This window comes from Leptinotarsa decemlineata, unplaced genomic scaffold (assembly GCF_025532065.1).
Source record: "Leptinotarsa decemlineata unplaced genomic scaffold, Ldec_3_MD MMD2_P_RNA_scaffold_2, whole genome shotgun sequence".
Taxonomy (NCBI): Eukaryota; Metazoa; Arthropoda; class Insecta; order Coleoptera; family Chrysomelidae; genus Leptinotarsa; species Leptinotarsa decemlineata.
Window position 1 is genome coordinate 19,299,707 of NW_027412529.1, and position 27,914 is coordinate 19,327,620.

The window sequence follows — 27,914 nt, forward strand, 5'->3', positions numbered from 1 at the left end:
CCAACTTCTTCATGGAGAAGAAGGCAATCGACGCTTTCGATTTCAAACCAACCTTTTGTCTACGATACGTGGAAGACAACTTCGTTATCTGGAGACATGGGAGGGACAGACTGAACCCATTTCTAGACCACATAAATGCTCAACACCCTAGCATCAAGTTTACCGTGGAGACTGAACAGGAACAACGAATAGCTTTCCTAGATGTACGGTACACTAGATGAAGTGTACCGAAAACCGACACATACAGACAGATATCTGCATGCACTTTCAAACCACCATCCGAGTCAAAAGGGGGGTATTATCAACGCCCTGACAGAACGTGTCCGTATAGATTATGTGAACCGGAACACCTACAAGAAGAATTGGAGCATCTTCAAGTGGCTTTAAGATTGAATGGATACAGTGTAAACTAGATCAACAAGGCCATGAAACTGAAGACTTCTACAAGTCAAAATATAGAGGAAACTCAAACGGATGCACGTGCATTTCTACCGTACATCCCTAGGGTTACAGACAGAATCTGAAAAATCTTAAGGAAGCATAACATAAAAACATTGTTCAAGCCCACCAGGAGAATACTACAAAGCCTGAGATCTGCGAAATACAAAAAAGATCTACTATCAGCTGCGGGGATATATCGTATACCATGCACCTGCGGAAAAGTTTATATCGGTACCACAGTCGGCTTGTATGGGAAGCCATAGAAATCCATAAACATACGGAAAACTACAACCGAAAAGAAGAGGCGATAACGCTTAACCGGACTTGGAATCCCATACTGAAAGATGCTGAGGTGGCAACAGTGCAATGCAATGTAACGTCATCAATAGGTAATAACACATCGGCCAATAGCAACGCATCAATAAGAAAGACAGGCTACTTGATTGAACATAAATACAACTTACGAACTAGAAATCACTAGTCATCGGTAAACCATCAAGATGAATAAACCTCTGAAGAAGCTAGCTACTCGTGCTGACGAAACGTTAGAATACAGTTCCAAACCACGACGGTCTTCGAACCCGAATGAAGATCGTAACAATGAAAATCTCGGCCGCGAAAGCCTATTTCAATTCATTGTTATTGTTGTAAAGAAATTGGGGATATCAAGAACAATTATTCTAGTGCTAAAACAAATAAACACACTTCGAAACTGCCAACTGTTTTAAGTGCAGTGTTTCTGAGTGGACAGCATTTTAGTAGAATGGATTGGTATATAGCAGTATATGGAGTTATTGCTCACATAGCTAGTAAAAACTAGTTAACAGAAACCTTAAATCCAAGGACTAAACGAAATTGTGCTTGCTAATGGATCGAAATAATCTGGAATTTGAACATAACGATTTTACATAATGAAAAAATGTATTTCTTGGAAACAGTGTATCTTCGAAAATGATTTGGTTGCAGAATTTTAAACAGAAATGGCCAATTAATGGAACAGCCAAACTGGTTAATAATATGTACAGATTACACACAGAAATAGCAAAGGAGTGTCTGAAAACTGCAGGAACTGTTGAGTCATGAAATATTATTGGCATTGGAGACTAGGACATATCAATGAAAAGGGCCTGAAGAAAATGACCAATGGTGCTGTTGAAGGAATGAAATGCAGAGAGTGAATCAACATAAACAAACAAAATTAGGAAACTAATGAAGGCAAGTAGACTATACCATTTTCAAAGAAAGGATCTACTACAAGTAACATACCAGAAATGTGCATTGTGGTCCAATGGAGGTCAAATCATTCGGAACTACTAGATGTTTCATCCTTTTCAAGGATGGTTATAGCAAAATGGCACTATTTTTTAGAAACAAAAGACGAGGTATTTGAATGCTATGAGCAGTTTAAAAGTCTAGTAGAGAACTAATTGGAAAAAAGATAAAAATTCTATTAAGTGATAATGGTGGAGAGTTCTGTGGAACAGCATTTGAAGAATTTTTGAAGCAAGCTGGCATATTACATCAAACATTAAACATTCGAGTATACACCAGAACTATGTTTATTATTTGATGCAAAGTTTAAGAAAAGAGTCTGATAAGAAGTATTTAACATGTCAATTTATTTACTTAATAGAAGTATTGCTTCAGGACTCGAAAATAAAACCTCATTCGTAGTATAGTTCAATAAAACACTTGACATTAGTAATCTAAGAATTTTTGGAAGTGAAGTTATAGTACATAGTCCAGAAGCAAACAAAATAAAATGGGATGGAAAATAAAAAATGATGACTTCAGTAGAGGAAAGAAATGTTTTATTTTTCTATTTCTTGATCTTTATACAAAAGATGGTTGGAATCTTCTGAAGAAATTAATCTCTCCTAAAAATATACCCCTTTAAAATTTAAACAGAGTTACTATCAGCAGAGATGTAATCATTATGAGAAAAACCGAAAGTGAAGTGAAAATACCAGTAAGTACGAGTCAGGAAATAGCAAGTTCAGTGGGGGATACCACAGTAAACTAACAATCTGTAGAAGATGTTAGGAACTCTGAGTTAAGAGGGCAAGACATATATTATGCTTCTTGCACTTTCTGTTGAATTAAGGCTAGATATTCATCATTTAGATGTTGAAACAGCATTTTTAAATAGGTATTTAAAAGGAACTGTGTATATTGCGATAAAATAAAAGGAAAAATGTAAAAGCAAGTTAAACTTACATTTACATCAGAGATGCAATTTTTATGAAAACTGTATAGTTATGATTAGGTTATTTCTAGACTTATATCAGATTGCAGAAAATCATGCAAATTCATGTGCACACAGAACTTTGATAATTTGATTTTTTACCACATTAAAGTCTATATTTATTTTAAAGATCATTCAATAAATCAATTTCAATGTCTTGGTTATCAACGCCTGTATATTATGGATTTATCCATAATAAACATTTTCACTTGGTGTCAACCACCATGTGTAGCTATAGCTGCCTATGTGGTGATGTTAGATGATGCCTGGGAATGCTAGGTCTTCTATATAATATATTATTGGATTACACTGTTCATGAAACAGGTGTTGCCAATATTTCTCAACACATTAAGCCCAAGGGTTTTGACTGAGGAATGCATCACTGATTTATTTGTGTTGTAGCTGTTGGTGATACGTTCGCCACCGCTGTTTTCATTCCAGTAATCATGTATGCAATGATTCTTCCCATGATTGGACCAACGGAATGAGTAATTTGAAGTTATTCTTGTGGTGCTATCATTACTACTTTGTGACAGAATTCTAAGGCCATAACAAATTTGGCTTAGGTCTTTCTGAAAATTTCTATGTGATAGTTCGTACCGGGACCTCTGACCTAAAACGAATCTATTGAAAACACTTTTCCAACATTAGAAGAAAAATTACAGTCCACGCGTGTTTCGCTAACCAAGTTAGCGTCCTCAGGAGACAACTATGACAACATTTTACTAGTATGTTAGTGTTTTTACATGCTTGTGGCCTAACTACTATGCTATAAACTACCTGTTTAATACCTTTAATTTGTTATGTATTTCATCTGTTAGTGACTATCTCTAATATTTATCTGTTTTTATTTAGAATTATTATGTATAGAATTTAATGAAAAATAACATTATTTCAAGTCGAAAAATTATAAAATTCTGTTAAAAGAATTCAACATGTCTGATGCTAAAGGAGTTGAAGCACCTATGAAAATAAAGTTGGATTTGAGAAAAGGAACTAGTGGGTGGTGCTAGAGCTCAATTTCCCCACCAAGAGCAGATTGGTATTCTCATGCACTTATCTGTTTTATCTAGGTCATATATCTTTTACTGTAAGTTTTTTTAGTCATTTCATTAATTCTTAAGATCAAAGTCACTTAATCTGGTTCTGAAAGTTGAATATTTGCCTACAGATATTTTCACTAAAAGTTTTTTCAGGGAAATATAAATTGTAAAAATTGCTAGGCATTATGATTCCATAAATTTCATTTTTACTAATAAGTGGGGTGTTAGTATCGGAAAAATTAAAACTATGTATACAGACTGCCATCTATCCAACATTGCACTTGTCTATCTTTTGCCCATTTGTCAAGATGTTAAATAAAGGTTTAGACTTGTGCTGAATCTGAAAGAAAGCGCACGTGTTTTATTTTACTCTGCTTGTCGGTTGGGTTTGCATGAGTGGTTCATTCTACAGTTACTGCCCGACGGACGGTCTCTTATCATTGTGTATCATCCAACCCGTGCTAAGAATCACACGTTAAATTCTTAGCTCGCATAATTTTTGACTTCAGTGAATCTACAATGTGATTCCTAATTGCGGTGAAAAAACTTAAGGGTGTGTTCGGGAGCTGATTTTGAGAATGAAATGTTTCCAAGATACAGAGTGTTACATTTTTGAATTTATATTTGAATATTCCATATTCGAAATTTTGTAATCTTATTTTCAGTAATAAAAAGTTCATTTAGCCTTGATTAGATAAACATTGTTGAGTCCTGCGGAGGCTCGGGACACAGTTTTGTCAACATTATTCACCAAAAAATGTACGCTACTGATTTTTTGTAATATTTAATTTTGTGTTGGATAAAATTGAAAATGAAACTTTTTCATCCTTTGATTTGTTTTAGTAGTATGCCTTGTTTTGTAGAAAAACAAATAACAAGAGCAAATAAAGACAACTAGTGTGGTATGCACTAAAAAGCAATTGTTTACTATGTTTGCCGTTTGTTATACGATTTTACATACGATCAAGGGAGATGTTTATACTGACAAAAAAGAATTTGAAGTAATAAACTTAATGTCGAATATAATCGTTACAATAATATAAAATAAATTTATTTATAAGTAAACAATAGTTAATGATGCAGTAATTAACCGCCATCATACCATTTTTTAACAAAAAAATACAAGGGCTTTTCTAAATTTTGTCAGATTTAGACATTTTTAGAATCGCATATAAAAGAGCCTACGCACCTGGGTCCATCCAACGGACACGTCTTGCACAGCTGCTATGTTGTATCCTCTTCTATCGCACGAACGCTCTAACTTTCTTTCTCTCGCACATATTGCTCCAATTTGAAATTTTAACGCATGACAATACTATTTCATGACCGATTTTTTGCAGTCCAGCCCATACCATTATATTTGATATTGAATAATCTAAAGATATGTGATGGAATTGGCCGATCCATAACGTATTCAAGAAACACTTTGCGAGATTATCACTAAACAGCTTTACTAAAACGAAACATGTGTTTTCCTATACAATAGCTTCGTCAGGCGTGTCTATACTGAGGTTATACCATTACTTTTGACTTGAGTCTAAGCCTAATAACTGTCCGAAAAACCTATTAAATGTAAAATAGAAAGTAATATTTTGTGGTTTATCATATCAAATGCCTTTAAATAATCTAAGAGGATGAGAACAGTTGTTTTTCCTGCATCATAATTTCATGAACAATGTGTATCAACAGAACTTACGTCACCAGAAACTTTCATCTACTCTCGAAAAAAAAAAACGACTCAAGGTTACGAATAATATATATCTTGATAAAAACGAACAAGTTAGCAGAAGTTATTAGAATAGTTCAACACAAAAAAAAATCTTTTGAAAATAAATTTGAGAAAAGAAAATGGCAGATAATGATATGTGGAATGTAAACTTGGCTTTATCTATACCGCATGAGAAGATATATCACTGTTGATGTACACAGGGAGAAGTACTGGTCCCAACACTCTTCTTTGGAATACATCCGTTGAAATTTTCAGAAACGTGACACTTCACCAAGAATAACCTTCCGTATCCTGCTTGATAACAATTAGGTTTTTCCAAAAGTGTTGTTTGTTTAGTTCCAAGACCAACATAATATAGACGTTTTTGTAAAAGATTAGATATGATGTCAAAAGCCTCAATGAGGTTTATAAAGACTGCTAATCATTTATAATAACTTTATGCTTTGTCAACTAGGATTCTGTTTTTTGAAAAACCTCGACTGGTTGATATTGTTTGAAGAGTAGCAATTAATCACAAAAAATAGGAGCAATAAAACTTGTCATACTTCAATTATAATAAAACAACAATTTTGAAAACATTTTTATCAACTATTATTTACAATAAATAATGATATTAATTTAAAAGTTCCGAGATAGAGGGTGTTTCGGAAAGTACTCTTTGAATTTGAATGCTCTTTTTGATAAAACTCTATAGTTTTCATCGTTGGTATGGTATGTACCCAAATAAATCAGCTTCACATTTTCTTTTACACGTGCCACAGCATAATTACAAAATGTATTAGCAATCATCATTTCATAGTCTCCATGTTGAAGTCCGATACAGTATGATCTAGAAGCCCTACCTGAAAAAAAAAAGGAACGAACCCAGTGAAACCAATGTTCTAGAATACAATTTTGAATTTCAAAACAATGTTTGTGTTCAATATTTGAAATGTTTTTTTTTGAAAAGATGAATGAAAAGTGAGATACATTTCCAAATATAATTATCATACACTGATATTCACGAAATGGGCTTATTTAAAATATATTTAACTTTTTCATAGTTTGAAAAAAGAAACAACATTGAATCCATTTGAAAAATATAATTTTTGTCAATATCTAATAACTTTGGGGGTTCATAACTTGTGATAATTTGGGAAGGAAGTTATTGGAATAAGTTTTGAGACTGAAGATTTTGAATTAACATTTGTGCGAAAGTGTTTTATATTGTTTCTTGGTGAAAGAGTATGATTAAAAATAACCAGATGAGTTCGGATGAGTTAGTTAAAATGAAAATATCAAAAAATTAGAAAACTAAAAATCAAGGAAGCAATGAATATAAGAATTGAAAAAAATGTAAGAACGCTAAATTATGAAGGAAACAAATTATTGACATTATTACATTTTTAGAATTACTATGCTCATTGCTTTTTTTCATTTTTTGAAAATTATTTATGTTTTAAATCATCGGAATATTTCGGTCGGTATTTCCAATAATTTCAACATTCACTTTATATTTTCTTTTTGTTCTTCAACAGGTTTGAATTTTTTTTTAAGTTTAGGTATACAAAATATATCTCTACAACCTTATTCAACAGTTCAAAAGCAAATATGTATGAAAGTAAGTATTTGGTGATTAATTATTTACTAACCACTTGTATTTGAGTCCATATTTGAGAGTACCACCTATTGGCAAAATATTTTAGAAAATTTCAATTAATCACAAGTATTTAATGAAGAATTCAAATATTATGGGTTATTGAAATTCTTGGTCGTCAGAGACACTCATAAGTAACTCACCAAGACAAGCTGTCATGCCATAAATATCTATTATAACTTCTGCTAGTCTCCTCAGCTCCATATGTTGATTAACAATTTCGGGACCATGCCTTGCCAGAAGAACCTCAACTGCAAACTCCAATCTTTTAACACAATACCTGAGAAGAAATATACGATGGTTATTAAACGATATATGTATACAATTTTTTTCATATTTCTCACAAAAATAATAAACGGGATTTCAACATTTACTCTCTGAAAAGTATTCACATGGATCAAGCATAATATCTTTATAGAACCATTGACAGTAACATAAAACATTATCTGTAAATTTGTCATATGTGTGCCTTATGAAATAAAAAAACTTTGAGGAAATAACTTTCGTGACTGTAAAAATACTCTCTTTCTAGACACATATCAATGGGACGTTCGTATTATTGACGCCAAATATTCAGAGAAAAAGCAGTTACTACAAAAATTATAATTTTATTTCTTGTACCTCGGTACCAGGGTGGTCCTAGAAGTACCCAGCCTGACCTAGAGATGGCGGTAGTTGTTTAAAAAATATTACTGCATTAGAAACACAATCTATAAAGCATATGTTTCAAGTTTGAAGACGCTGAAAAATGAGAAAATTGGTCATCATCATGGATTCTTCTCTGGGTGAGTGCTCCTTCGTTTACAACAGTGAACGTACGAGCTGCCAAGATGAGCAACGCTTGAAAAAGCTGTGTGCAAGATGGGTGCCGCGTTTGCTCACACTCGAGCAAAAACAGTTCCGTTAAGATGTTTCAATTGAATGATTAGCGACGTTTCACAGCAATAAAGAATTCTTGCACACATGGGTGTCCATCACTTTACACCCGAGACAAAAGACCAATCAAAACAGTGGACTCAAAAGGGAGAAGCAGCTTCAAAGAAGGCGAAAACCGTTTCATCTGCAGGCAAGGTCACGACATCGGTTTTTTGGGATGCGCATGGGATAATTCTCATTTCAATCAATCAACCAATCAATCGTGCTCTTCAATATTTAGAAACACAAGATTTCAAAATGTACGAAATGATTAGTCAATGCCGAGATAATAAAAAATCCATAGAAGTAATTGATTGAAAACTTTTTAGAAATACTTAAAATCCAAAAATAATTGAAAAAGCAGGGACATCAACTTGTAATAAAACCAGAAGATGTAATAGCATAGCTACGGCTATGCTATTGTTATCTTGTTGAAATTACCGATAAAACGTAACTGGAAGTCTTGCGGCTCATATTCACACTTTTTGCTTGGAGCGAGGAAACATGTATTTTTGACGGAAATGACATTATGTTAGCAAAACATAAAGAAAGAAATAAAATAGTTCCTGGAAGTGCTAGGAAATCATGTCTCGAAAATGACAATCTTTGTTTTTTTATCTAGAGCTATGGCACCAGTATGAAAAATCCTACATATTTTTTTAAACTGGCTCGTGGAGCTCAAGTTTCAGATACATGTATTTAAACTCTGTGTGGCAGCAAATACAATCTACTTAATTAAAATCAGGATTCATTTTATAATAACGGGGGAACCCAAGCGGGGATTTCGGGATTTACTAAAGCGTGGCAGATTAATATACAGGGGGATACCTTGTACCCGGTTAAGTACCTCCACCAAATATGAGCCCCATATATAAGGCCGCCTGTGAGGGATAAAGGATCAGATTAGTAAAAAAAATTGATCATCAGAAATTCTCGAGCGCGTCAGATTAAGGTAGGGTGAGTTAATTACCTGCTAAAAAGTGTATATTCCAGTAATCTGACAATTTGATAGTGACGTAAAGAAAGGGGAGGGAAGTTGTAAAAAAATAACGTCATTTCGACATTCTCGAGCGCAGCATTTTTTTTTATTTTGAAGGAAATAATTCAAGGATAACGAAAAATATATAATCTGACGATTTCCGCAAGCCGAAATAACAAAAATTCGTCGATAAAGTTTAATGCGTGCAGCTGTGTGATACCTATATTTCCCTCTCCGAGTTTCTATTTCTCTATTCTCTATTCACTTTTTCTCTATCTATATTACTCTCTCACTCCGTCCCCACTCTGAATTCTGTTGCCATGACGCCATCACAGCTCATCACAGAGATTCGTTCGTGATGAAGATGATGATTAATTAATCAATTAATTGATGGATGTAGCCATTACTAGGTGATAGGAAATCATAATGAAGAAAAGAGAAATGAAACTTTCTATGTTTTTACCACTTTTATTTGTAACTAACGTTACTGCAGTTTTGTTCTATAAGGACATATATATATATATATTGTATAAGTTTGAAAATGTCCTTATAGGAGTCAACTGCAGTAACGTTAGTTACAAATAAAAGTGGTAAAAACATAGAAAGTTTAATTTCTCTTTTCTTCAATAATCAATCAATTGATTATAACAAATTCATTTTTTTGAGCATTTTTTTAAACTTATTTTCTTATAAATACAAGTATTCTACTTAAAAAACATACACTTATTTATTTGCATGCTATTTCCTGAGCTTTTCAATAAATTAAGTACTTACAATGAATTAAAAAAAAATATTGTTTTTGTCAGATTAAGCGAATCCCTCTAGATAATCGTCAGATTATGAGACAGCATGTCTAAAACATAAATATGAACCATATATATCTTAATCTGACGCGCTTGAGTATTTCAAAATGGCGAATTTTTTTGCACATTATAATAATGGCCGCGAGTTTGCGTCAGATCGAAATCGTCAGATTATTGAATGTAGTAATCTGGCAGCTTGATCTTGGATTATTAAGTTAACCAACGAGATCAGGAGTATTGGAGGATTGTTATCCTTCAGCTTATTCTCTAATGATTTATCTGTGTTCATTTTCAAGATTGTGTAAGGTTATATAAAACCCTGAGAATTGTAAGAACAAATTGACCGACGTTTCCGGGTTTATTAGCCGTGATCTGCAATTCTGCAGGAATCCGCGGGTTACCAACCGCGGTTGCAGAGGAAATCCACATTAAGACAACGAGGATCCTGACACGAGCAAAAATACCTAGACCCAACACGACACGTACAGAAAGAGCGGCCTTGAGATATCTTAATAATAATGATGGGAATATCTTGATCTCATGTGCTGACAAAGAAAATACCACTGTTGTGATGAACGAGCACGACTATGGAAAAAAGATAGTTGATCTACTTGACCCCAACACATACAACGTGCTCAAGGGAGATCCGACTAACCACGTCTTGAGAAAGATTAACCAACTAATTTGTGGATCATCTATTAACCACGATGAGAAAAGATACATTACCACCTCGTTTATATGGGCTACTGAAAATTCACAAGCCGCATGTCCCACTAAGGCCGATCATCAGTGCCATAGGGTCTCTGACACATAGCCAAGTACTTATCGAGTCTGCTACAGCCAGTGGTGGGAAAAACAAACTCATTCATCAGAGACTCAGCTCACTTTATTCAGAAGATTCGCGATTTGAAATTGAATTCTCTTGAACACTGCAATATACTTTCAGTGAGATGAAAAATTTTATGAGCAGAAAGACGGAGTTGCAATCTGAAGACCACTAAGTCCACTGATTTCCAAACTCTACATGGAACTATTAGAACGATGAGCTCTAGAATATTCACCGGTCCAACCCTCCTGCTGGCTACGATATGTTGATAATACCTTCGTGGTTTGAAGTCAAGGGAAAGAGGAAGTGGCAACATTTCTGGGACATTTGTGAATTCTTGAAATCCGAAAGTCCAGTTCCACTGTTGCCGTATCGCCTGTTGTCTTCTCTAACTGTTCTATTTCCCCGGTAAATAATTATTTATGTAACCGCAGTCAAAGTGTAACTTTAGACACTTTCAAGTTCTTTCTCTCCACCATAGTTGTACCACAGGGATCTATTTTAGGTTTTTTGCTTTTCAGTTTATACATCTATGATTTTCATACTTTCATCCGTAAAACAATTTACGAGAAGTAAAACCGGCGACTACCATGATGAAATGAATTCAAATTTTACACAATGATTAAGAGATGATTTAATCTAAAATGGTCCAAAAATGCATTTAAGTTAAGAATAACTACAATGTTCAGGTTGATCCTAGTCCAATCTTTGATCCTCGCCAATGCTTTGAAAGCTGAACTATATGCATTAATTAAAAAGCATAATCCAGCTTATAAAATATGAATTGTTGATACACTTCTAGCCTGTCAACCACTACTGCCTACCACTATACCATTCGAAGCTGAACCCAATAGAAAAAAATATGGGCACTAGTAAAGAATGAAGTAGCACTCCTTAATGCCTCATTCAAACTCACATTTTTCCAGTTTGTATCTAAAAGTTACTTCTTTTCATGATCTACGCATCTTTGCAAAGATAAATTGGTTAAGGCTTTCGCGGCCGAGATTTTCAGTGCCACTATCTTCAATTGGGTTTGAAGACCGCCGTAGTTTCGCTAGCACGAATGGCTGGCTTTTTCAGAGGTTTATTCATCTTGATGCGTTGCTATTGGCCAAAGTGTTATTACCTGTTAATGACGTAACATTGCATTGCGCTGTTGCCACTTTATCATTTTCTAGTATATGATTCCAAATCCGGTTAAGCGTTACCGCCTCCTCTTTTCTGTTGTAGTTTTCCGTATGTTTGTGAATTTCTATGGCTTCCCGTATAATTTCTATGGTATCCATGATCGGGGGCAAGTAGTTTCACATGAAACTGAAGACCTCCACAAGTCAAAATAGGGAGAATCTCAAACGGTTGCACGTGCATTTCTACCGTACATATCTAGTGTTACAGACAGAATCGGAAAAACCTTAAGGGAGCATAAAATAAAAACAGTGTTCAAGCCCACTAGGAAAATACAACAAAGCCTTAGATCCGCGAAAGACAAAAGAGATCCACTATTAGCTACGGGGGTATATCGTATACCATGAATCTTTGGAAAAGTTTATATCGGTACCACTAAAAAACCCATGGGTACAAGGCTGAGTTAACATTGGAGAAACTATAGATTAGGCCAAATAGACAAATCGGCAGTAGCGGAACACACGCTTTTGTTTTTCTTCTAATGACATAAACTTCCGCTTCCTTTGTACATTACTTGGACCTGCTACGGCATCCATCTTTATACTATAAAAATAATAAAATTCAATGACATTATTCGGCTATTTGTCAGTTGTTTACTTACCTCAAAAACTATTTTAAAGTTGATGTATATTGAAAAACACTTTATTGTGAGATTTTTACTAGAACAGATTAACAAATCCGCAACACGTGTTTCGCTGCACAGTAGCTTTTTCAAGTGTGTTCACTAACAAACTGAATTCTACATACATTGTGATTTATATATACTTTTGAAATATTACTATCTACCTAGAAACTAATATTCTAGGAACTAATTAACGAGAGTTATACCTGAGTTTAACGAACATTTATACCTGAGTTTAATGACTAGGTCATTAATTATCTCACAATAAAGTGTGAATGTGATGAAAATCTATGATAATGTATTTTGAAAAACAAGTATCGGCCAACACTATCTTATATTTCAAAGTTAATAAATACAAAAGTCTAGATAACACTAGATACTCGTTAGGACAACAAGAGGATTGTTCCGAATTCTTATGGTTCTTGTTGAATACTCTTCGTGAGCAAAACAATAGCAAAATCAATACTCCTGACCGCTCTGGATGAATGATTCCGTACAGCCCATCTCGTCTTGTGTTTGTAAATCTTTTGCTGGAAAAATCCTCACTTGTTTACTTTAGGGTTAATATTCAAGAAGTACCGAAAACTTATGTGAATTTCTGGAACTTCATCTAGCTTTTCCTAATATTACTAATAACCAGTCCGAGCAAAGCTTATTGTTAAATCATCTAAAAATGGAATTTTTAACAGGTGATGATCGACTGTATTGTCAAACGTGCGCCAAACTAACTGACTGTTATAAGGAAACAAGTATAGCTGAGGCACCAGTCAATCTAATAATAACACTGATGATTTTCAAACAAGACTCAACCTCTAACGGAAGCAAGAAACTCTTTGGAAGGTTCGAAATAGATAAACATTTCAACCTAGCAGACCACTATTATAATATTCATGCAGTCATTGTTCACTGTGGTTCTGGCGTTGAATTTGGTCATTATTACGGCTTGGTCAAACAGACTGGTTTAAGTTTGACGATAGTCGTGTCATGAAGTGTTCTGGCGATGCATTGAATTTATTGGAGCCTCTGAAGACACCCTACATTTTGTTTTATAAGAGAGAGAACATTGTTAGATCAAGATCTTCAGATGATGTGGTGCTGCAGGTTTTTCCTGCAGCTGAAAAAGCAAATGCGCCACTGAAATCAATGAAGTCGCCCCGGTGCGCCAATTAATTTTTATTGTTGTTTTTATTTTACTTTTATCGTTGTTTAAATACAATAAATTATTAATATTTGAAATATTTAATAAATACAAAATAAAGTCACCTTTACAAGAAACAGAACACACTACGCCTATGCAGATAAGGACGCTTGATAATGAAGAAACCGAATGACTAGTTATGGCATTTTAAGGACGCAAATATAATAGACCTGCGAAGTGTTGATGAGTTTACCGATGTTTCAAAGTATTTAACGAACTGGTTCACTTAGTCGCAGAAGCTATCTTGTTACGGGGGGCAAATTTTATGGAATCATCTTACTTTTCAATTAATATATATTACTGGAGTTTTTTTCCCCAACACCAAATCGTTATTTTCAATACCTCGACACGCGTTTCGATCACCAAATGATCATCTTCAAAGAGGAAGATTAAAACTGATCACTTGGTGATCGAAACACGTGTCGAGGTGTTAAAAATAACGATTTGGTGTTGGGGAAAAAAACTCCAGTAATATCCATTACTACACCAAAGGTTCCAAACAGTGCATCATAATTACTTTTCAATTATTTACAATGGCGATGCATAGAGAATAAAAATGACCCCGGTAAAAATTTAGTTCTAACATTTAACATTGTTGCCGTTAGCTCTCAGTTCAATTTGTATATGAGTTACCTTCAATTGAAAATTGTCGGACTATACCTGAGTCTACATAAATACAACCTACGAACTAGAGTTCACTAGTCATCGGTGAATCATCAAGATGAATAAACCTCTGAAAAAGCCAGCCATTCTGCAAAGATTTTTTTTTGAAATTAATTGCTTTCTTTCTTTCTTTGGAAGACTCCCATTTTTTTTTGTATGGAGATGGATAAGTAGAAAGTCAAAACATTTCTTCCCCAAAACCTATGAGTAAATTCGCAATCTGTGCCTTTATGAGTCACAGCCGGTAAGAAAATCAACAAACTCTAGAGATTAAAAGTTTTTCATTTTTTAATTGAGTGGCAAATATAACTTCATATATATATATATATATATATATATATATATATATATATATATATATATATATATATATATATATATTCTTATTACCAAGTCAGTTTAAGAAATCATAAATAAATGTAAAGTTAGAATATTTCATATGTGTTTATATGTGTTTACTTTTCTTGTTTTATCCCTTGATTTTCAGGTTTTCAATATGTTTGAAACTTGTCCATAGAAAAGACTACTTCCGAAAACTTTTTAATTTTCTTAAAATGTGACTTCAGAAATTCAAAATCAGTGCTTCTTTTAAAAACTGCAAAAACTTCTTTAAAACTCCAGTGTTGCATATTATGAAAGGGTATTAAAAATAGAAACTAGGACATGAGCAACTGCAGATCGATATTAGTGTTCTTTATAGAGTATCATAATAGGAAAACACAAAAATTAGTCACTTTAAAAAATTTAAACTTTATATATTCCTCAGTCTAAATGAAAAAATGTACACATGGGCCAAGTTTCATCAAAATCTAAAGCAGCAAGGGTTGATAGGTGTGCTGATTTGATACAGAATGATCTTTCACAATAAGTGAACTTTTGATTTTTTTTTATTTTATTAAATGGCAAATGGTATTCTAACAAAATTTTAAAAGGAACATATTTTGACAAATACTTCATACTTTTGGTAATATATACGAGTAAAGAATTGAAAGCTATGTACTTACTCCAAATTCTGAGAAGAACTCATTGTTGAAGGATGTAAATATTCTCCTAATTTCAAGTCAAGTTTGGGATCGTCATTCACATTTCTTCGATCAGACCACATTTTTGCTAAAGTGAATCCAGCATAAAAAAGAGGATTTCGAATTTTACCAATTCTTTCATTCAGAGTAACCTGAAATTGATATTTATTTTAGTTATATTACAGTTAGTAGTGCACTTATATACCAATAGTTTTGGTTATGCAAAATATAATATATTACAGAAAAATCTTAGCAGTCATTTAAAGGAATATCAACATAACTGCATATCCGAAAATTTCGGATATGCAGTTGGTTACCTCGTTCACAGGCAGATGGGGCGACGACAAACCTGTTATTTGTTGTATGCTTCAGCTTAGTTCGAGGAATGATACTCTGAAGGAATTCCATTTTCAATTATCGGAAATCATCGACTTTACTACCTTGCACTTCCAAACAGCCCGAAACCTGCCTGCAAGTGTGTTTCAATAATTGAAAATCTATTGCGGTAGTTGTATTGCCAACAGCATATGCAGGAATAACTTCAGTGGAGTATCCTGCACTGACACCTGTCGGATATAATCCAACGCCCTTAGTGTTATTAGCCATGGGAGTAGTTATTTTCTGATATGTGTCTGTCCTTTAACCTACAGTGTAGGGAGTTGAGACTGGCTTGAACGAATTGTTCTTTTAGATGACCTACATACATCTGTAATGACATTTCATTCAGTTATCAGTCATTCACAGTGACTTTTTACATTTACAACGTTGGTGTAATCATTAACCCATAGGACTGATTCTTAGGAGAGTTTATTCATTTATTTAAAATATCATTTTACAAAACGAGTTTTCGACTGATGGAAACAGTTCACAAGGTTCACAGTTTACTAATGAAATATACCTGCCTCTTAAAGGTAGGATGTTTAATAACTAAATATGTGAACCCACGATTATGCACTATGTACAATTCTAGTAAGAGGGCTATGGATCGTGGCTGTTTGAGACCTCACATAGAAAGGTCCCTTTGTGGTCCCTATGTAGTTAACCTACTCTGATGAGAAATTTCTCTAAGAATATTCAGTGTATCAAAATATATCATTGATTTATCTACCCAAAGGCATCACCAGAATGATGTTGGTCTGGACCAACCAACGTTACATCAAGAGGACCAAAGTTGAGAACATCTAGAAGATGATCTAAATATATCATCGATTTATCTCCCCAAAGGCATTCAGAATCACATTCTCGTACTTCAGCAAATTACCTACTCGTCTCAGTTAATCTTTCCATTACAAATCCTTGTTGTTGTTCTAGTATCAAGTTTTTACACTCCCACGGACGTATTTGTAATCAGCAAATGAAGTAACTTGGGGATCCAAGACCGATTGTTACAAGAATTGTAGACAGGCACTTTACAAGCATTTGCATTGAAATTAGCTAATGATGATGTGGCAATTTCCTCCAAATCGCATATTTTCATTTTGGATTGAATGCAACTCAATGTCTTTTTTGACATTAGCTACCGATGAATAACAGTGTTAGCGAAACATGTCTAGAACAGAAAATATGTTTGGGAAAATTGTTTAACTATTATCATGGATAATGGATTTTTGTTATATTTGTTTGGAGCCGAAGGGGTGTATGGGCATCGGTTTAAAATTATGTATCATTCAGTTGACATTGTGTTTCAATGTTATGCAAATCAACATCGGAAACTCAATAGTGGAGTCGAGGTTTTTAATCAAGTGAGCAATTTAATTTGGTGGCTTATCTACATTTACCTATAAAGTGAACTCAAATTTCTAAATATTGTTGAGTTAGTGGAATGGAAAGCATCTGTTAGATTACACATCTAACAAATATAGTGAAATTTCATTGTATAGTCGAAGTAAACGATATTGTGCACTCTTAAAGTTTGCGGCACTCTAAAAGGCCAAAAAAACCAATACATAGAAATGAACTGGTAGCGAAATAGTCCTCGTGGACTGTAGACTTGGCGGTTCGTATTGGATAATTTTTACTAATCGAGTTGTATGATTGGCTGAAGAGTCATTAAATTTGAAGTCATGTTAGAAATCGGGAAATTCGGGGATGGTTATCGCCGTCGTGTTCAATTCAGGAACTGATCGTAATTTGAGTGTTGAAATTCGACATTGGTGCAGTTATAATTACTTGAAATTTTGTTATCTGTTTAAAATGTGGCACTCTTGGACAAGTACTAATAGTAATAACGAGTGTGATAACAACGAAGACTTTTCCAGGGTAGTGATTCCAATAGCGATGGTGAACAATGCGAAAAAGAGATACCAATGAATAAGATTCGGATGCATTTGAATATTGAAACACAGGACTGCAATGTTGACTATCATAGGAAAATGGAAGCTAATATTTTCGAGAGATGGTTTGAAAACATATTGATCTTGAATTTGGATTTGAATAGTGTAATAGTTCTTGACAACGCTTCCTTCGTGACAGCTCATCAAAGTACTGAATAAAAATTCGAGGAAAGATATAATACAAAGTTTTTTAATGGATAACAATTTGTATTTTTAAGATTACTATACCAAAAACCAACTACTTGAAGTTTTACAGACAAAAACATTTGAAAAAGTGTACGACTTGAGAGTATTGCTGAAAAGTATGGACACACTATACTGAGACTTCCCCTTATTTTTGTGTTTTCAATCCCATCAAGTTGATTTGGGGAAAATTGAAACAAAGCATCAGCAGTAAAAATAATTTTCCAAAATTTGATGAGAAGGTAATAGTGCTAATTAAAGAAGAAGTATCTAATATTACCGAAGAAGATTGACAGAAAAGGATCAAAAAGTAATTTTAGTTGAAAAAGACTATATGGAGATTTGACACTTCCAAATTATTGGTGGAAATAAATTCATTATTGATTTGAATGACGACAGTGATAGTGAAACAGAAAGTATGAAAAAGGAATTATCAGAAGCTTTAGAAGTTAGTGAAGTGTTTTTGAAGCGATTAATTTTATATATATGTGAGTAAGTAGTATTCAGAAGTATTCTCAACTAACGAAATTAGTTAGCTTGTTAGTTAGTTGTAAAAATTCTATACTTCACTCATTTTGAGTCAGTAGCGAGGTATGGAATCATATCTCAGAGAAGCAACAGTAATAATGAAAAAATAGCTGTTATTCACGAAAAGGCTATCAAAATGATAAATAATTTGAGGTTTAATAAATCATGTAGATCTTTTTTCAAGAATAACGGAATAATGACTATATTCTCTTTATACTTATGAAAACTTATGTTTCTTTAAAAAAAACAGACATCTATTCTTCAACACCCCTCAACATACCTACTGAACAAGAATAAATGACTTCATGCTGCCTATAGACAAGTTGATTGTTATGAATTGCAATGCTAACCAGTCGTATGAGTTATCTGAATAAATAATAATAACGTGTACAGATATAAAATTAAAAATACAAACTCTGTGCACTTAGAGGCACAATATACAATTTACATGGATAATATAATATACCTATAATAGTCAAAACCTAAAATAATCTGTTATTTATGTAACAGCATCGTTATTAAAATCTTCCTAAAATGTTACACATGTATAGGGTCATAAGTTATCATCTATATACTTTATATCATCCAATAAAGGCTTTCCTTTAATTTATATCATTTTATATAGACATGTGGCATGTTGAATAAAACTTCATAATCAATCATGACACCTCACTCGACTACTTCCGTCTATCTTTCATTTACTCAAATGTAGTAGAACAATAATCTAGAACTATGTACTATTTTGTATCTTTCGATGTCACGTGATGTGTCATACATAAAAACCAATAAGGCTTGGCATGGCAGTATTTTACCATCTATGTAATTATAACATAACCACTGTAACTGTTGATTCTGAAGTTTATTGAAGTACTCTTTTGAATTTGATTGTCATTTGGAGGTCCCTATAGGCTGTAATCCCAACATAACAATAACTGAAAATACACCTCACTACAAGGCAATGAAGTTGTTTAACAAATTGCCTGATTGAATTAATGACTTGAAAATCATAACTGAATCTTAAAAAGAAATAAAAAAAAAAGTAAAAGAATCAGAATAATACTTGGGGATTATTTGAACCAAGCTGAATAGAATTGGACGAGTGTATTATTTTTCTCTTGGTTTTTCGTTCACTTACCCCTGCATATTGAAGTCCTAATAAAGAAGTGATAATCTTCAAATTATCACTACTTTCATGCAATATTGATAAAAGAAGAGTTTCCTTGTGAAGGATATTAGCCCAGTGTGTTTCAGAAGCAGCTAATGTTCCAATGAGATCCAAGCATGTTAGTGAAGTTTTCATTGTATTCTCTGTGGCAAATATCTGAAACCAGAAGCCTTTTAATTAATGGATTTTTTATGATAAAACAATTGAACTCAAAAAATTGGTAAATCGTCAAAAAATATGACAATGAAAATGTTTAATTGTAACAGTACTGAAAAATGTACTCGTCATCATTAATAAATATTTGATATTTGTACTTTATATTAAATATAAACAATTTTTAACGTATTTTAGGACAGCATAATATTCATGAAAAATGTATCCACTCAGAAATACGGTTCAGGTGAAATTATTCAACAAACCTTAGCAATTGCACACTCCATTTCACAATCTTGATTCTCATAATTGTCAATGAGTCCTGCAGTCAAATAAGAGATACTTTCCATAGCGTAGAGTGAAGTAGTCACCTGAAAAAATAATATTATTGGACATAGTGTAAAACGAACTTTAACTAACTATAACAAAAATCATAAAATTAGTAATTATAATATTATGAGTAACTTCAATAATTATTTTTTTCATTACTTTTACATTCCATATTTCAATATTGCCAAAATTTGTGGCAATTCTGACATTAATAATAATAATAATAAATGTCTTTATAACAAATTAATAAAAAATAAATCATATTTGGTTTATGCAGTTAGGGCGAGATTCAGTTTATATGTAATACTGAGTATTGTATAATATGAAAAATGATTCAACAGTTAACAAACATCTGCTCTTCCATTTAAACCCACATTGTCAGACAAATGTGTTTGAAATACTTAAGAATGTCAAGAACTTACCTGGCCAATTTTTTCTTGAACTGCATCTGTTTTGTGAAGTAAATTCTTTTCATCTGACTTCTCAAGTATATCTTTGATCATATTATTTAAAAGTTTTCTCGTCACAGTACAACAAATGGAACTTATACTCAATCTATATTCGTTAATGAGAGAAGGTAGCAATTCCTGGGCTTTATTCACTTCACCAATAACATTTTCTGAAAATATATACCTGTTGAATAGTTACACTCTTTTACTCACCAGGCATACCAACTGGAACAGGGGTATCAGTAAAAGTGATATCAGTTGCTTCTATCCCAGCAGTTTGGTGATTGCTTCCAACCGAAACTCCCTGAAAGTCTTTCTCAACAACGAATGCACTCAATCTTGTTTCCTCAAAAGTGTCTCGTTTTACAACATCAGTTATTGCAAACACTATCAATATGTCTGCAGAAACTCCATTAATGACCCAGGTTTTGTGACCATTCAAAATCTAAAATGAAATAGTTCAATCCATTTGAAGATTTGACAATGTAATGATAAGATGAAAAATATGGAATTGAGAATATGCTGTATTGTTGAACTCCCAAGGCTGATAAACACAAAAACAGATGATATGGTGTCAGATCATTAGAATTATGTTACCTATACTGAAATTCTCAAAACTAACACAACCGTCAACGACGTCTGCCCACGTTCTAGCGCTTTATTGCTTAGACCGCGCCTCTACACCCGCGCATCGTCCGTCATCGTCTTATAGTAGACGCGACGCGTAATGGCTTGCTGCGTTGCGTCAAGTTATTCTTATCGCGATAACTTTTAAATGATTCGTACATGATGATTACTTAGTGTGAAAGACAAAGTTTATCTATATTAAATACTTAAACCGATCATTGTATCATTTTTATAAGAATTTGACAGATACTCCATCTGATACAAAAAAAGGGATGAGAGAATCTTCCAAAGAAAGGAAGGAAGTAATCAATTTGAAACTCTATACATGAATGTGTAGATCATGCAAAGAAGTAACTTTCAGTCACAAACTGAAAGAAAGTCCTCCTGAAACAGCTACTTTCATAGAAACATTGAATTACACGAAAGAAAATAAATATAAATAAAAAATAAATCATATTTTGTTTATGCAGTTAGGGCGAGATTCAGTTTGAATGTAATACTGAGTATTGTACAATATGAAATATGTTTGAAATACTTAAGAATGTCAAGAACTTACCTGGCCAATTTTTTCTTGAACTGCATCTGTTTTGTGAAGTAAATTCTTTTCATCTGACTTCTCAAGTATATCTTTGATCATATTATTTAAAAGTTTTCTCGTCACAGTACAACAAATGTATAGAATTTCAAATTGATTACTTTTTTCCTTTCTTTGGAAGATTCTCTCATCCCTTTTTTTGTATCAGATGGAATAGTAGAAAGCCAAAAACTTTCTTTACCAAAAAAATTAATCACTCCTAAAAATATAACCCCTTCAATTCAAATAAGATTCCTCTTGGCTGGGATTAAATCAAATAGGTGAATGAATGTCATTACGATGTCATCGATGACATAACCAGATCAAGCTTATTCCGTGACATTCAAAATCGTAATTCATGAATGGAGTGTGTGTATTTTCTATAATGTTATCCAATCCAATTTGGTACTGAAGAGCCTTAGGGCAAGTGTCTTAAGGCGAAACATTGGTGTATACCAGTGAGGGTGACAGTGTTCTATGTGAGTACAATTTATTACCATTCATTCAAAGTAGAACGCATGTGAATGATATCTGATTCTTATTCCACAACAAATGTTTGAAATACCATCTGAGTAGAGAAAAGTATCTTCTGTATAATTCAGTGTTCATATAGAAGTATTTGTTTCGAAAGAATTATTTTCTTTCGTGTAATTCAATGTTTATATGAAAGTAGCTGTTTCAGGAGGATTTTCTTTCAGTTTGTGAGAAAGTTACTTCTTTGCATGATCTACACATTCATGTATAGAGTTTCAAATTGATTACTTTCTTCGGAAGATTCTCTCATCCCCTTTTTTGTATCAGATGGAGTAGTAGAAAGCCAAAAACTTTCTTTCCCAAAAAATTAATCACTCCTAAAAATATAACCCCTTCAATTCAAATTTGACAGATATTCTGAAATGTGCATTGTAAAAAAACTATCCAATTCAATTGTATTAATGGCTCAGTATTTTGCATATAGTGGCTTCCACATAAGAGGTAGATATGTGCTATCGCGGATTTTTATTAAGAACTATTCAAGATATACAATCTTACGGTACATTATCTGCATGTAACTCCAACGGTATAGGCAGCGCACGCCAAGAGAGCTCTCAGGGGGCAAGAATTTTTCCGACTTATATTAGTATAGATAGATTTGAAATGAAGGGACATAGCGGTTGCGGTGGTACAGGTCGGCGGCGCGTGCCTACAAATAGCGCGTCAATAGCCGCGCTTATATGTATATTTAATATTATCTTATATCAGATATATAATATAAGATATTAAATATTAATATTAAATACATTATTATATATCTTATATATATTAAATATACATATATTATATATATATATTTAATACCACCATTGCACCCTTTCGGAGCCAAAGCAATGCTGATACTAATTTTGTAGATATGTGACAACGAGTTGATATTCAGATTTATTTTTATTTCATATTATTCATATTGATATCTGGCAACACCAAGTTCAACAGCAAAACATATCAAAAACTTTTCTTGTACACGTTCAATTGGAAAGTAATTGCGTGATATGGAGTCCTCTATATCAGGCAGATAGATCTAGGATTAAGAAAGTACAAAACACACTTCTGAGATCATGTGCATTTAAGCTCGGATATCAGATTATGAGTACTTTGATATTTTGCTACTTTTAGAGCACTGTCGAGCTGAAATTGATTTAAGACTTCTTCATTAAGTTATAAATGATGATATGAACTGTCCATGTGTGACACAACTGATTGACTTTAATGTAAATTCAAGAAGAACCCAATTGTCGAAGTTGTTTAAAGTTCCTAACCATTCTACTAGCTATGGCTTAAATGAATCCAATTACTAGAATACTTGAGCTAGCAAATAACAATAGCATCTTTATTGATTTATTCAATTCATCCTCATATATTTATAAAAATAAGGTTGCAAGTATTGACCTACAATGAGAAACTGCTGATTATTATCAATTATTAATTGATATTTAATATTCTTGATATTCTATATTATTGTTCAATTGTTTATTCTTCTCTCACCCTTTTTATATGTTTATTGAAGAATGGGCAAGTCCGTATATAAATAATTTGCTTAACTAAGCAGTCATATTGTGAAGATTGGACAACAGAACAAACAAACAATATTCTACACATGTGAGCAGAAAATTATTTTAATGGTCTCGCACCTAAAATGTTTGCATATCCTGAAGGTGAATTCAAAAATTTCGAAATATTTGACTTCGATATCATTTATGTTTGGCAAATGGTATATATTATCTATACACATAACGAACATTGTCCAAATGTCAACCAGAGATCAAACAGGAACGTATCCTGGTGGAATGAATATCTGGCACAGCACTTAAAACTAGAAAAATCTTTAAAAGGACAAGGAACTCACCTTTCTGGGATCAATACAAAATATTACTAACTGAAGACAACAAAGCCTCGAGAAAATCTAAGAGAGACTCATAAAGAGGGCAATACGAAGAGGTGGAACTGACCCAAGTATGCGACAAACTCTATAAGATACTTTCCAAGAGATCTCTGATCTCAATAAATAATCTAAAAACCAACAGTAAGGAGTACACAAAAACAGGAGAAGAGACTAAAAGAAAGCTTCTCAGGGTGGACTTCCCCGGGTCAGAGATAACAAATCTAATTCCGGAGTCCTGGATATATTCAGAACTGGAGGCCACTAAAAAGGCATTCATTCTGTTCTAGTGGCAAAAAAGTTGTAGAGCAATGAGCAATGAACTCATTCCAACCTCATAAGTCGCTGAGACCAGATAGCATTTACCCATTAATGCTGCAAAAACGATCATATATTTCACTTAAGAAGTTGTATGTAATTCTTAGGGCACTATTGGTTCTGGAATACATACAAAAAACATAGGGGATGAGTAGAACCACCCTCATTCCAAAGCCTGGGAAAACCGGATATGACATGGCCACGGCCTTGAGACCTAATCAGTCTCATGTCTTTTGCGTCAAAGACATTAGAAAAACTACTTGAGAGGGATATCAGAGACATAGCACTGTCTACCAGACCACTGCATCAAGGCCAATAACCTTACAGATAAAGTACTAATGTCATCATTTCAATCCATATGCATCACCTTCTGGAGTTATATGACCTCTACTTTTTCATTGTTTGTTAATGATTTAGTTGACGATTGAGATACTAGAATGTTGCTATATGTGAATTGAAACTTAGTCTATCGATATAGCACTCAACTAATTGTAAGCAACTTTAAAATAACCTGAGTGTGGTACATAGTTGATGCTTGGCTAATAATTTATAATGTATCTAAATGTGAAACTGTAACATATTCAAAAAAAATCTTTGCATCAAAGACATTAGAAAAACTACTTGATAGGGATATCAGGGACAACTCTGTCTACCAGAACACTGCATCAACGTCAATCACCTTAAAGATAAAGTATGTCATCATTTCAATCCCTATGAATCATCTTCTGGAGTTCCTTGAGGCTCCATTATACGGCCTTTACTTTTTCATTGTTTGTTAATGATTTAGTTGACGATTAAGATACTAGAATGTTGCTATATGCAGATGACTTAAAACTGAGGCTATTGATATAACACTCAACTGATTGTAAGCAACTTTAAAATAACCTGAGTGTGGTACATAGTTGATGCTTGGCTAATAATTTATTACTCAACATATCTAAATGTAAAATTGTAACATATTCCAAAAAAATCTTTGAATTCTCATATAATCTGAATGGAACTGCTTTATTACAAGATACTTGCATGAAAGATCTGGTAGTTGTCTTTGATTCTGAACTGAGTTTTCTTCAGCACATTCATCTTGAACTTCCAGAGGCATCTACAATGTATGGTTTTATGGTGCACAATTGCAGAAATTTTACTAAATTGTTGCTTTGAAGAATTTATATCTTTTTAGTTATATAAGTTAGAATATTGTTCTACCATATGGAGTCCTCACTATGCTTCATACATTATTAGGATCGAAAACATACAGAAAAAGTTCTCAAATATTTAATTTTAGAGCTGATGGTATATATCCTCAGTAAAAAACAGATTACCAGTTGATGATAGACAGATCCTACTTTGAGAACTTGGGGTTTGGAATATGCTTAGGGTCTATTTCATGCCTCCCTCCATAAATTGGTTTATAATTTTCTTGACTATCCCTATTAAGGTACTACAATTTGCAGGCATAAACAATTCAACTTTTCATGGTTCCCGAACAAGAACAAATGTCCTTATGAAATTACTAATAAGCATAATATGTATAATTTTAACAAAATTTGTAACTCTTGTAATTTATTCTGATAAAGCTTGAAGCAAATTAAATATGTAATGTGAAATCTGCAATATTTCACTTGCTTTTTTTATCCACTGTACTTGTAGTTATATATTTTTGTAGTAGATTTTTTTTTAAATTTTGTTATTCTGTAAGGGGGTTGTACAATATGTTGGGCAATAAATGCTATTATTATCATTATTATGTTGACGGCTTCAAGTCGGGCCACAGAAGAAGCAGAATATGCTTAAAATAACAAGAAAGTGCGGCACACTTGAATCAATCATCCAGCTGTCATGGAGATGAATTGTGTGCTGCTGATGAATAGACAGTAGTGGTTCATATAGCAGTAGGATGTCCTGAGAGAAAGTTTTTTCCTACTGTTATGGAACTGTTTTATAAATGAATTACTACGACTCCTGAACCACAATGGAAATAAAGTACTAGGCTACATAGATGTCCGAGTCATTCTAGTCCAGGGCAAATATAATAATATAATTAAGGGACACATTCAGCAGGTCCTGAATACTAAAACCGCATGGACTAATGAAAAAGGGCTCTACATATACTCAATGAACTCGACCACAGTAGTATTTACCAAGAGAATAAAAACAGAGGTCCTAAGACCTAAGATAAAATAATGGACTGTAAATACGGCTGTGAATATAAGGTTGAACTAATTTTCGAGGAGAGATAGATATTGAACGGGATTGTGATTTCCTACCTCAATATGGAAATCCAGGAGGGGGCACAAATTCACAATTTTCGAGCAAGCTGCAGCTATTACCTGAATAAATGGCTTACGTCTCCCAGAGATGTTATTCATATTGCCTGGGATATGTAACGCAGTCAAGGTGTTCAATAAGTTGAATGTGTATTACTTTTATTTGGTCTTTATTATTGTGTGATATTTACTGAAAATTGAATAATATTATTACTTATTGTATATACATTACTTTCTAATCTGTGAATCAACTTTTGTATCATTTATATTACTTACCCAAAGTTTTCCATCTTGAGATAGTTCTGCTTTTGTTTGAAAATTACTAATATCCATTACTGCGGCTTCAGATATACAGAAAGCTGTTAGGCTCTCACCTTTCATGGCAGGAACAAGATATTCCTTTTTCAGATAATCACTACCATATTTCACTAAACTTTGCACGCCTAACTGTTCATTATTAACTATACTGAATGCTAAAGAATGTTCTGATAATGCCTCCAAGAATGCTAAACTCTCAGTAATATTGCACTCCATTCCGTCCATGATTTGGAGAGCTTGCAAACCTATAGCTTTGTGGTCATACAGATTTTGTCTGAAGTTCTTCTGCAAGGAATTACAATTCATCATATGATTCTGTTTCATCAATTTTTTCACTGATGAAACATTTTTCTCCAAATTATGAACTTCATCTTTTTCCAGCTGGGGATAAGTCAAAATATCTGTATCAAATACTCCCAGCAGTAAGTTTTTGACAAATGGCGATTTTTGAGGCTTTTTTTTGCGTGCCTTTTTGTTGATATTAGTTAATGTCTCAAAATCTTTCAGTTGATTATCAAACCGCTCTTGAGGATTTTGAACAACTGGTTGAGATGTAGCATAAGAGTTAAATAATAATTTTGAAGGAAAGTAACTAGATTTCAGTGTTCTAGTATTACGAATAAAAAATGTTGAAGACATCATTGTCTTAAAATTCAAAATGATATACAATTATTTATTAATGTAGATAACCTAACAATTACACATGATAATATCTCTCCTCAGAATCACAAATTCAGGAGCATAAACACTTCTACTTCTACCAGTCAGCATTTGACGATTGACGGCTTGTCAATTGAATTTGAAAATAATTAGTATGATGATTCCAATACCGGTAGTGAGGAACAGTAAGATAAAAAAGACAATGTAAAATATTTTTGGTTTTCTAAAATACCTTGTGCGATTATCACCGTGTGAACCACTTACAGTTTCTACATCTCGCATAATGCTATTA

The 27,914-nt window shown here is 33.2% G+C and overlaps 1 protein-coding gene across 1 annotated transcript; it reads right to left on the reverse strand.

The window, feature by feature from the left end:
• Positions 1–6,025: 6,025 nt before the first annotated feature.
• On the reverse strand, positions 6,026–27,906 carry Egm (acyl-CoA dehydrogenase family member enigma). Its single transcript, XM_023163158.2, has 8 exons — positions 26,921–27,906; positions 20,671–20,893; positions 20,422–20,618; positions 19,936–20,040; positions 19,487–19,672; positions 15,290–15,459; positions 7,238–7,374; positions 6,026–6,300 (listed from the first exon to the last, which is right to left on the reverse strand). Exons 1-8 carry the CDS (start codon positions 27,602–27,604, stop codon positions 6,077–6,079), a joined length of 1,926 nt encoding a protein of 641 aa, XP_023018926.2. The 5' UTR covers positions 27,605–27,906; the 3' UTR covers positions 6,026–6,076.
• Positions 27,907–27,914: the final 8 nt, after the last annotated feature.

Excerpts from the sequence above, each read along its gene's own strand:
- Egm (XM_023163158.2), bottom strand. The coding sequence starts at position 27,604 with ATGATGTCTTCAACATTTTTTATTCGTAATACTAGAACACTGAAATCT. Across the intron at positions 19,673-19,935 it reads TGGAGTGTGCAATTGCTAAG|ATATTTGCCACAGAGAATAC; the intron begins GTTTGTTGAATA and ends TTCTGGTTTCAG. Across the intron at positions 15,460-19,486 it reads TAGGACTTCAATATGCAGGG|GTTACTCTGAATGAAAGAAT; the intron begins GTAAGTGAACGA and ends TATCAATTTCAG.